This window comes from Colossoma macropomum, unplaced genomic scaffold (assembly GCF_904425465.1).
Source record: "Colossoma macropomum unplaced genomic scaffold, Colossoma_macropomum, whole genome shotgun sequence".
NCBI lineage: Eukaryota > Metazoa > Chordata > Actinopteri > Characiformes > Serrasalmidae > Colossoma > Colossoma macropomum.
The window spans coordinates 23,932,195-23,944,670 of NW_023494784.1; the positions used below are offsets into that span (position 1 = coordinate 23,932,195).

Consider the following 12,476-nt stretch of genomic DNA (forward strand, 5'->3'; position numbering starts at 1 on the left):
ATGAAGTTATGGACACAATTTAAAACACTGCACTGAATATGTTTTTATTGCAATAAACTGACAGAATAGCAAAGTGCCTTTTCATGATAGCGATTGCTACAGTTCAATAAAATATATATATGTGTGTGTATGTGTATATATATATATATATATATATATATATATATATAAATATATATATATAAATATATATATATAAAACAACCAAAAGAAAACATATTACAACAAAACACAGAAAAGCATAAAAAAGCTACGGCCTTCTTTTTTATTTTCAGTGCACTATTTCTGTAACTGAAAAAAATAAAAAACATAAAAACACATCACTTGAAAAAAAGCATCACTGGCTGAACTGAACACACATCACCACAATGTATTTTTTTTTTTTAAATTCCACAGCTAATCTGGAGTCAGTACACAGCCATGACATGCAGCCCTCAGAATACATCTACAACACTGCGAGGATGTTATGGGTCAGCTGAGTACGCTGAACTACAAAAACACTAGTCAGAGTTTAGAGTAATTCTGTACAGCTTGAACGACGGCAGCACTGCAACATCACATAGCAGTGCCACACCCTCCATCTCCTGCTCAGAGAGAGCACCTGTGGGCAAAACCACGAGGACAGACACACCTGCGACGGGATGCGATCATATTGCAAATTAGTGGGAGACAAATGTTGCCTGCAGGTAAGTGTAACTGTCACTTTGTTGTTCTTTTGTTAAAGGTATAAAGTCTCATATACAGCCTACAAGGCAGACACAGCAGACAGGAAAGTAATTGTCTTCTCCAAGTTTCGTTCACGTGTTATGTGTGTTATTTTGTAGAAATCGTTGTGAGGTGAGCTTTACAGAATGTTGGCAAAAATCCAATTCAATTTTTGTCAGAATGTGAAAATTTATAGCACGCTTTAAATATTTATTATTTTACATTGGCGTCAAAGGTCTCATCGTTGTCATGTATTCAACATGATCACGGTGACAATTTCTTTGTCATTTCCAACCTGCCAAGTTTCAATTAGCTACAACAACAAGGTCCAGTCCGGTAATTTTCACTGAATAATGTGGCCTGGAACTGCCTACTTTGTTAGGAAGAGGCCTTTTGACTGGCATGCAAAACGACCATTCAGAACCCACTGTTTTGGAGCAGCATGTAGGGGGAGATGATTTTTACAATCACACATGTACTTTGATCTGAAAGACAAATTTTTTGTCACAATGTCCTGGTAGCTGTTTGCTGTTGCTGACTAGAATTTACTTCTAGAAACAAAACTTTACATTTCCCATCCGCATGATGAAAAGCCCAGCATCGAGGTGCGTACACACATAGGTGTAAATAGCTATTAAAAAATCCAGAGAGTTGTGGCTAGCTTTGTATGCAAAAAATATCAGATGCTCCTTTTCTTGTATGAGTAGAAATAACTGCCTGGAGGAAATAATCGCCAAGAGGCAGCTGAGTGGACAGACTTACCTGTAAGGACTTTGCTATCTCTAATCTAAATACACTGAGTTGAATAGGATTCTATAAAGTTTGTCCAGCCTCTCATCACCTAGGACAAGAATGTCTTTGTGGGCAGATCAGGTGTCAGTTTCAAAGTCTAATAAAATAATCAGATGCTATTGCCAAGGTTCTTGCAGGTGGAGCAGGGATGGGTCAATTTCAAAGACTGATAAAATGGCCAGATTCTATGGCCAAGTTTCTTGTGGGATACCGCTGAGGAGGAATGTGGACCCTAGTGGTGTCAGGAGAAGCCTTCGAGACTGAACATCTAAATAACCCATAACAGTCAGGAGATGGAGAGGGTGGCAGCGGCCTGGCATGATGTCACAAAACACAACGCTCAAGAGTTCAAAACATCAAAATGCCTCCTCCTTCATCATGCACTATACAGTTTGACACGACTGAGAAGAGAAATAGAGAGAACTGACAGCTCTGTGTGGAAATCTGTGAGAAGCCCCACACGCAGTCTGCATCACTCACAGAGCACCTCCCATAATACCCCCCGTCAGCGCACAGAGAGGAGAAACAGTGGCTTTATTGTCCAAGGTCCGCACCAAGTCTGTCTATCTATGCAAATTCATGAAGTTCACACAATCTAACTAAATGTTTTACAGTACATTTCAATAAATAAACAAGACAACCACAAATTTCAAGTGGATTCAATATTGTGACTCTGCCTTTTTTTGTGCATTTACAGTGAAGACGTGATGTTTCCAGTACCAGATAGAGACGCCTGTGGCAATTACCTGTCAAAGCCTGACACCAGGCCAAATTCAGGGAACAGATGAAAACAAAGCACTTAGTTTCTAGAGAACAAGGTCCTTCTTTCTGTCTGTATGGAGATTAAACGACCTTGCTTTTGAAACTGCATGTAGCTCTTACCAAATAACACATGCGGTGCGACGCTCCATGGGCGAAGCTTTTAGAACTGAACAAATGATCAGGCTCAGTACAATCAAACATAAAGAACTGAAGAAAAAAAATAGGAGGAAATCTTTGAAAAACACAACCAGGGTCCCTTTCACATTACAGCTGTAAAGCTGTAGGATTCAAACATGAATGCTGAACTGAAAGATTACATCTTTGCTCAGTTTTAATCTGTTTAAAATAGCATTGATCTTACTGTCTGTGTTGTCAACATCATCTGGCAGTGCAGTAACATAAATATTAGGTCAGGTTGGTTTGACTGCACACTTTCAGCTATAAAATAATATATTTAGCCTGCATAAAAAGGGTGTTGTACCATTTTTGTATGCAAGCATTTAGAATTTAATAGATTTCACGTGAACTCCAGGAGAGTACAGAAATACACCTCCCACAGGCTTTCAGCATACAATTATTGCCAGTCTGTATCTAAAATGGATTTAGACAAAACCCAGCTTAACGGCAGTTTAGCGTGTTCATGTCTGTGAATGATTGTACATTTAATTCCATTGCGTTAGCAAGCTAAGGTAAAAATTTTGCGTAATCTTACACAAGCTAACAAGCTAAGCAGCCTGCCTGAGGGAGATGCATTTATTCTCCTGTGTAATTATACACTTCACTTAACTAAAGTATCAAAATCACCTCAAACAGAGCAGAAGACTCTGCAATTATGTTTGTGATGGAATTCCCCTTTAAAGCGTTTTTATGAAATAAATAAATAAGATTAAAAAGAAGCGTTTTTGCTGTAAATAATAATAAAGGTGATGGGCACCATGCCAAAACATAACCGCTCAAGATTACAGGGATGATTTCAGTCGTGTCTTAGAGTTTATGAAGATTTGGTGACTAGTCTGAGCACTAGCATTAAAAACTGCTCTTAATGAGCCTACATATCCCACAGGTCCCTAGCAGGAGCTGGGCAGTCATATTTACACAGTATCCCTAAGCCAATGGGCTTTGCTGTCCTACTGGCCACTTTTGCAGAGCACAGATAACAATTAAAAAAAGGTCTTGGCACTAGGATTGTCCCTCGTCTTCTCAGCAGGCTTTGGGAGCTCTCTTGAATCATCTCTGGCTTACTAATAATAGGCAGGTTTCAATATGGGGAAGGATGGAGGGAAAAGTTGCCGTCGTGTTAAAAGTCCCATGTTTGGCCCTGACTCAGAAAAGCCCTCATGATCATGTTTCAATCTCCACACAGCCAAGCACTACAAAGGTGGGGGTGACATGGGTGATATATTCACAGTAGGAGGCAAGGCATTGCGACAGTGCTTACTTTCCTCACACATCGCTTAGACACCTCATGGGCCAGCACGCTGGAGTTAGGAGGTGTTTTGAGGGAGGTTTTAGAAATTTTCCCCCCTCTACCCTAGTTCAAGAGAAGTCTAAGAGAAATAATAACAATAATAATAAAAAAACAAACTGCACAATATCAAACAAAGCAAAAACATATCCGCTAGCAGGAGCACCTGAACACTAATGATGAAACTGCAGGACAGAGCAAGAATTCAACTGTCTTGTTGTGTAATGTCCACCTTCTTAATGTCAGAAGGCTCATAGAGAGGAATGTAATGGACCCTAATCAAGTCACTAGTTTCTGCACATGGACAAGCTCATTAGTCCCCAATGGCTGAGAATCAGCATGAGAGTTTGGCCAAGTGTTAGTGGGTCTTTGGCAGTGAGGATGAGTCTGATACAGCGTTCCTAGACTCAGCAGGAGGCGAGGGCCCTCCCTTTTCTCCGTTTTATCAGTCCAAACGGAGACAGGTCTGAGATCAGTTCTGTGGCACACTCCCAATCAAGAATGCATACAGCCTTCTTTCCAAGATTTCATCTGGAGGGATCACACTACTCTAGTTGTGCATTATTCCCTCATGAGACTTTCACAGGCCAGTAGGTTAACAAGGCAGTCTTCTGAAACAAAGAACCACTAGCAAAAAAGAGAGGAAAACAAACAAATAATACTAATTAGGAGGTATACACCAGACTTCATAAATTGGAGAAAAAAAGAAGTTCATACCACACATTCAAAAGAGAAAACAAAACCGAATAACAGATAATTTTCTTCATCTGGGAGTGTAGGCCACAGGGGCAGCTGAGGGTGACGTATTGACCGTGTGCGTCGAAGAAACTAATGTACTAAGACCCACAGGCACTTCTGCTCAGGAGAGGGCAATGTTAAATTATGAACAAAGTCCAGATGTTGGGGTGTGAAGACAGTAGAAAGACAAAATCCTCTAAACAACTGAACCAAATGTCAAGGCTTTTCCACTGGCAGTCACTGTAGCCATGGCAACACCAAACTGTGGAAGGGTTAAGTCAGCCATATGGATGGATTGACAGGGCCCAGATGGAAGTCAGGAGCCCAGAATGCTTCCTGGTGGCTTTGTCATGGACAAGGAACAGGAGGGAGAGAGCAAGAAAAAGAGCAAGAGAGAGTAGATGAGTGAAAAAGAGGGTGCTGTTCAGCCACTCTTACTCCACAGAGCCAGGGTGGAGACTGAGAGCAGGGGGGTCCAGGCAGGTGGGAGAATAACTCAGATGGGGCTCTTTGATCCACAGCAGGGGGGCGCCATTCTTGCCCTCCTGGTTCTTGTTGGAGTTGCGACTCTTGTAGCGCACCAGCAGAACAGCAATGAGCAGGATGCCGAAGATGGGGAAAGGGTAGAAGAACACAAAATAGAAGAGCGAGTTGTTGGAGCACACCACTGACTGCAGGGTAGAGACTGTGGGAAGGACAACGAGAGGAATCATCAGTTAGCAACAGATACAAAATCTTGAAGACATATGTGACATACATAGGACATAAAGTTCTGAGAAAATGTTTGTGAACCCTTAGGAATTATCTGGATACATGAATGGCTCCTAAAATGCTCCTAAAAAGCTCTTCTTGTAAATAGGGTAATTATTCCAGGATATCCAGGCACATGTTTTCACCTGCCCTGCACAATCTTGATTACCTGCTCTTCTAAACAGAGTTTTCTTCAAGTAAAATATGCCTAGTCAAAAACTTCAGAGGACCTCTGAGGAAAAACTGCTGAAACCCATAGTTTACAAATGGAAGCAGCCATGCTACAATGGTACCACGCAAGGGCCATAGTGGAACCATAGAAGATCTGCAGGCATTTTTTGCAGATTTCATGTATGTCCTCCTGACCTGAGCAAAATATTGGAACTGTTTTGTTTTGCAGATGAGACAAAATTTATTTTTTAGCGAACATATATAGAAATAGGTTTCTGAGGAAAAAAAACTACACTGACACCAAAACCTAATCTCTGGCATGGTGGAGGTAGTATTATGCCGTGGGGCTGTGTTGTTGCCTGAGGCCCTGGACAGCTTGGAGTCATCCAGGGATAACTGAATTCTGAATGCTACAAAAAGCATTTAGTTGTGGTTGTTGTGTATAAAAGACGTTCCACTAGATACTTAAATGTAAAGGTTCACAAACAGTACAGCTGTAAGAACTAGACATACCTTGCTCCAAGATATTAACAATGGTGGCTCCAGAGTTATTGGTAGCCAGGCGGTACCAGATGTTGCGTGTATTCAGCAGCCACTCCTCTACACGGCAGTAGTACCTCCCTGCATCTCCAGGGCGTGCTCTCTGGATGGTCAGGCTGTACGCGTCCAAGGCAGGGCGCTCAAACTGCAAACGGCCTGGTTCACCTGTAGGACTGCAATTTCCGTTGCCGAACACAGAGTCATGGCCGATGGAGAAAATGCACTCCTGGTCATCCTCCTCTTCATTCTCAGAGCGGGACACGTACCATGACACAGAGAAGCGAGAGTCTTTAGAGGACTGGGAATTTATATTGCAGCTCAAACGGATTGATCCAGACTCGGGAACTGTCATGTTAGATACCACATCCTCCAACTGCAATTTGACCCCTACCATGAAAAGACAGAGAGAGAGAGAGGGAGAATAAATTACAAAGCTGCAAAGAGCCGAAGGAGTGAAAGACAGCACTAACAATTTCATAGGACAAGCAGCCTTACTTTGACACCTGAAACATTTGATCTTTATAGGTGATTCTAAGAAACCATGTAAGAGGGTGAGTTGCCAAATGAAACACTGACAAGCATGGATCACATACTCCCAAAACATTACACTAACATCATTTTAAGTGGATGGGAAAGTTGTTTTATACTTGGAACGTCACACCTAAAAAAGTAGCAGAACTAGCTGTTTCTGTGCAGCACTGCAGTCCCAGATGAGAGTGTGGATTAACACTCCTTGCATGAGAACTCACAGGTTTCTCTCACAGCATCTACGCTGTGATCAGACTAAAAATAAGACAACCATTTTTTCTTCTGTCTGAGCTTGCAGCCCCCCTTATATTTCCTCCTCATGAAAAAGCAGAGAAATATCACTTTAGAGACAGCAGATAAGGGGTGTTGAACTTCTCATCTACATCTGTTTTTAAAGACATATTTCTGGATGCTATCCCAGGATGCCATGCACCCAAGCGGTTTAATGAGAACCTCCCCTCAATCCCAGGGGAAATTAGGTTAGAGATTTCAGCACATATTTAGATATAATATGAGGGAAATGTGAGCTCCGTGATGTGATGCTGGATAATAACTAAATTCCCCAGCGGCAGAGGCGTCTCTGGTAGCAGCATGCTGAAATGGGGGTTAGATAGTGCATGCTGCAGCGATCACCCTTAATGCCTTTGTGCTGCAGAATATCAAATGAAGGACTCAAAAGTACCGTGCTGAGCTGGCGCCCCCATCCTAATCACCAATTAGTTTAGTTAGTGAATAAGAGCACCAGTGGGATAGAAGATGGTGGGACAGCCAAATGAGAACCAAGGAGGGTTCATCAAAAACATGCATGGATGCAAAAAAAGCACTGCTTTATTATGGGTTGAATTACATTTTAAAAGGGACACTCCAGCCAAAATACAAAGTTACCCTAAACATTTTTGTTTCATTTCAAGTGCACAAACCTATTAATATGATATTGTCACAGTGAATAAGATCACTGTGAAATTACAGTTTACAGCAATTCTTCTGTGACCAACTAAAACCACAGAGGGGACATGACGTTTATGAAGGTTTATGATTGCAGAGACTATTTTTAATATGGCTATGGATTTGTTATGTAACTATGATTCAAAATTGTATCTTATGAAATCTTATGAAATCTGTACCTTATGTATCTTATGAAGACAAGAGAATTATTATTTTACAGATCTCTATTAGTCAGTGAAGTGTTGCCCACTTTTGAATTATACACTATTAATATCAGTTCAGACTGCTCCCTTGCTATGCCATCATCACTTTCAAAGCCATAAACCATTTCATTCATTGGTTGTGCTGGAAGTGATTATCAAGTAAAGTGGAAAACACACATACACACACACACACACAGTTACACACTCAGGTACATGTACATGTGCCCATACACAGGTGCATGTATAAGTATATGTGTGTTATCTTCCTATCTTTAGCTTTGACAGAAAAACAAAACATATGTAGGTGCCTGCCAATGTTCAGAAAATGCCCTTTCTCTGCCCTTGCCACGTTTCAGTGCAGCAGATGCCAAGCGCTCTTTGCCTTGCATGCTAAATTACCTCAGGGAGAAGCTGTCCAACAGGCCACTGCTCCAGAACAGCACCAAGGTGGTCACCTTTGTGTAGGGCAGTAATGTAAGAGTGAGGCACTAGTGAGTGTGTGTGTTGTTTGGGGTTGGAGGGGGCTGACTGGGGGCAAGTGGGGAAAATGTTTGGGATAGGGAAGGTGTCTCTGAGCCACAGGGTCATCACATAATGGCTCCATGTGGCCCAGCTGGCACAGAGGCAGTGCAAAACAGGCCCAATCAAACAATCACCTGAGCCCAGTACATGCACATGCCCTGAAGTCACCCAAGCAGGTCTGCAAGGGTGTTGGTGAAACTGGGAAGAGGGAGGATGAAGGTTGTGCATCATTTTGTAGTCAGCGACATGCCCAAATAAGGAACTTTGGGTTTGAGCTGTTTTCCTCTATGGAAAAAGGAAACACATTTTTGAAAACTGCTTCATCACATCCTGTGGTAAACAAAAAATGTTCCAAAACCAATGTGTTTTGTCCTAGGTACGTTTCACCCTGGAATTTTACTGGGTCCTCAGAATTACAAGGCTGTTAAGTAGTCAAAACACAAATATTACTACTAACACACTACAAGCTAATAATTAACGTCACTAAATTGCATAAATGTCAAAATCAGCAATCAGCGTAAGCTGTAGTGTACTTCTTCCAAAGTCACTTGTCTATCACAAAAAAAAAAAAAAAACCTTTGTTTGCGCAGACTACACTGATGAGATTGTTAAGGCCACTGCACACCAAAAGCATCACAAAGCAAAAACAGTAAAAAGCACTGCTGTTTACACTCTCCTCGTATCAATGTGATGAAATAAAAAACTTTCCACACAATGCATGCTTTCATTAAAAACAATGGTTTCAAACTTTTGGACACTGTACAACACAACATGGTGTTTCCAGTGTGTGGCGGCCTTAGTCTTATGATGTCTAATAAATGTGAAAGAGAATTTGGTTGTATGTAGCATACATGTAGAAAAAAAAATCCTATTTTGACTACTTAATGACTTCACAATTCAAATGACAAGTGATATTCAGGAAAAATGTACGGAAAACAAGACCTGCAGGCTCATCGGTTAACCACAGGGGGTGATTTTCAAAAACGGATTTTTTTTCCCAGACAAAACCAATTTGGACACAGCGCTTGCCTGGATGCTAATGGAAAACTGCAAAATGATATGTTTATAGAGGTCCATAAAGCTGCTTGCAGCAGGGATCCTCGTGTTTGTTTGGGGTTTGTGCTGGAGCAGCAGTAGTGTGCTACTCACTACCTGCCACTTACAGCACAAAGGCTGTTCTGCATTGTCTTCCCCATGGGCTGGATGAGAGCATTAGAGCATCCCTGGGGCTTGGACCTCATATGGGGACTTTCCCTGTGACAGCTGATGTATGTACACCTTTGAGGAGTCTCTCTTTCAAACACACACACACACACACACACACACACACACACACACACACACACACACACACACACACACACCATGATGAATGATTCAGCCTGAGCAGGCAGACACATTGTGGCTGAGCTCCATGCCAGTCTCTGGGGAGGGATGTTTTCAGGCCACTCGCTCTAATCTTCTCTGTGCCAGGGGAGGCAGATGGCTATGCGAGCCCATGGGAATGGAACACACACCTACTACTGATTGTGAATGACGAACACCACCCTGAGCTTGCCTTAAGTGCTGAGCTAAGTGCTGGACAGATGCCAGCATAAAAAATGCTCAATCATTAGCCCAATAATATATGGAAAATATGTCTCAAGCTATACAAGCTTTTCCTGTAATTTAAGTGATTACCAGTGAGATTGTAGTCCACTGTGAATATGCAATGTCTGTAGTTTTACAGCTATGACAGCAATATTTTCAGAGTGAATCACTTTTGCTAATTTGCTGAAGCAGGAGATTCCTCAGTAAAAGATATGCAGTTTTAATTCACCTTCTTTTGGTGGCTGGAAGATGAAATGTATGCTGCTAAAAATGGAAGAAGATACAGTTCTCTTTTCCTCATTAAAGGTGTACTGTAATTTACAATATTGGACAAAAAATGTTTTTATTGTTATTAAGTATGGCCTACATGTACATCCAGGCTGCAATGTTTCAATCTGAGCTGTCTGATGATTTGGGGAAATTACACAAATACTTTATCCTGTAATGGCCAATCAAATCCCTTACAAATGACATAACAGAAAGTACACTGGTAAAACATAATCCAGCTCTAGAAGTGCCAATTTAGCTTTCAGACTACCGTAACCAAGTCTCTCACACTCTTACCTGGTTGCCTCACCACTACGTGTGTAAAGCCAGATGAGTCTCTGGCCAGGCGGTACCACGCTCCATCCGGGTCCATGAGCCACTCCTCCACCAGACAGTAATATATCCCAGAGTCGCTGGTCTCAGCGCGGTGCAGAGTGAGGCCATACAGGCGGGGCGAGAGGCGCTCGGACTGCACACGACTGCGCAGGCGCTCCTCCTCCGCATACACACCGTACTCAAACGCCCCTGTCCGCTCGATTTTCAGCAGCAGCTCATCTGGCTCACCCGCCTCACCCTTCCGGGCGTACCACAGCACAGCATGCTGGGATTCCTCACTGGTCTGTGAGGCAATGGAGCAGTTGACCCGCACACGGCTGTCCTCCAAAAACTGCAGGCTCTGGTTGGACTTGTGTACCCGTAGCTTGCTCACTGGAGAAAAAGCAAAAAGAGAATGGGTTTATATTTATATACCAGGGTTGTAAATCTCTGACCTTAGCATGATTCAATCTTATTACAATGTTTTCAAGTAAAACTTAACGGGATGTCAAGTAAATACACAAATGTGACTAGAGGAACTACTTACTGTAGTGGAATACAGCATTAAAAATGAAAAATAAAACATGCCAAGACTTTTTTGGCTTTGTTTGAAAATAGCCTGAGAAATGTATTTTATCCAAAGCAAAAATGCAATATTTTATTAAACATTATTACAGTCAATTCTAAAATTACAAAATAAGCACAGCTGAACTTTCACCTTGAGATTGACACATTTTTACATTTATCCATTTCATACATATTTTGTTTATTAAATGTGTTGTAAGATTGGCGAAATAGGGGTGTATGCATGTATGACTTACTGTAAGAATATAGTATATGTCATTGCTGACAGAACAAAAACTTGTATCTCTGCATTTAAGTTTATACATAATTTGGCTGTTTGTAGTGTGGCAAAAGTCATATGGACTAGTAGAAATGCTACAAAATAACTTATTTACTTACTGAAAGTTAAGAACATTTCTTCGTTCTCAAGTAAAGCTACTTTTTGAGGGTAGAAAGTTTTGTTCTGACAGCGACAATGTTTATTTCAATGTATTTCCTTTATCAACCAATGTCAAGTTCAAGCTAAATTTCACAAATTTCCACAAATCAAAATCAACACACACTGCTACACTACATGGCCATTTTTGTAGACACCTGCACATTCAACATTTTATCTGAAATTAAGGGGATTGATAGGGACTTTGTCCCCTTTTCTGCAGTGACAGTCTGTACTCTTCTGAGAAGGCATCACACTAAATGTTGGAACATTTGCTTTGAGGATTTGATTGCTTTCAGCTGCAAGAGCATTGGTGAGGTCATATAATGATGTTGGGTGATTAGTTCTGGACCACAAACTCCACTCCAGCTCATCCTAAAGGTCTCTGATAAAGCTTTATCATCCCTCCATCATTATATCATTCTAACCTGATACATGGCATTGGGCATGCTGACCTCATGTGCAGCTGCTCAAACAGTGTTCCATTATATTGGCAATGCTTTTCTATGGAATTTTGAATATGGATATTTGAATATGAATATTTCTATAGGTGTACTTTAAAGTAGCTGAATTTATTAATTTTAAGGGGTGTCTACAAACTTGCACATAGTGTATATTCGCAGTTTTATACAGGCTTACTGTAGAGTCAGAACACCAGTGAGTGAAGGGGAAAGGAGTTACAGGATAGAGGAGAAGTGGTGGGATGCAGAATAAGATGTCTGTCGGAAGCTGTCGAGGAAAGCTGAGCTGCAGGCTCCCACAGTGCTTAGATTGGATTACGTACAGGTGCATCAGGTGTGACCGCCACAGCCACTGCCTGCCATTTCACACCATGAGAGGATTTACAAAAGCCAGTGTGGGGGAACACACTCTGAAGCAAGCAAGCACACACACTTGCACAGAGACGCACAAGTAGCTAATATGCATACATTCGCTAAAAGAGACACTAATCTAAACTTACAAGAAAACTGAGCAGATGTCCTGCATGAGCATATCTGCTATTCTGGCACAGGCAGAGCTTTGTGCAAACAGACAAAGCACGCCTTCCAAATACATATTAGGCATATGGTCTTGCACTAAACACTTTCTCACACTCGGAGGCTCTCACACACACATGCACGTGCACACACACGCACACACACAGCACCTCTTATCGTGCAAGTACCAAATTGGAGGGATTAGC

The 12,476-nt window shown here is 41.6% G+C and overlaps 1 protein-coding gene across 2 annotated transcripts in view; it reads right to left on the reverse strand.

Annotated features, from left to right (window-relative positions):
- Positions 1–238: 238 nt before the first annotated feature.
- igsf3 (immunoglobulin superfamily, member 3) overlaps positions 239–12,476 on the reverse strand; it is a 154,127-nt gene continuing 141,889 nt past the window's right edge. For both annotated transcript variants that reach the window (XM_036562047.1, XM_036561982.1), the window contains exons 7-9: positions 10,276–10,686; positions 5,897–6,310; positions 239–5,147 (exon numbers count right to left, since the gene is read on the reverse strand). In XM_036562047.1, coding sequence (XP_036417940.1) covers positions 4,897–5,147; positions 5,897–6,310; positions 10,276–10,686 — 1,076 coding nt within the window. In that variant the 3' untranslated portion in view covers positions 239–4,896. The remainder of the gene's footprint in view (positions 5,148–5,896; positions 6,311–10,275; positions 10,687–12,476) is intronic.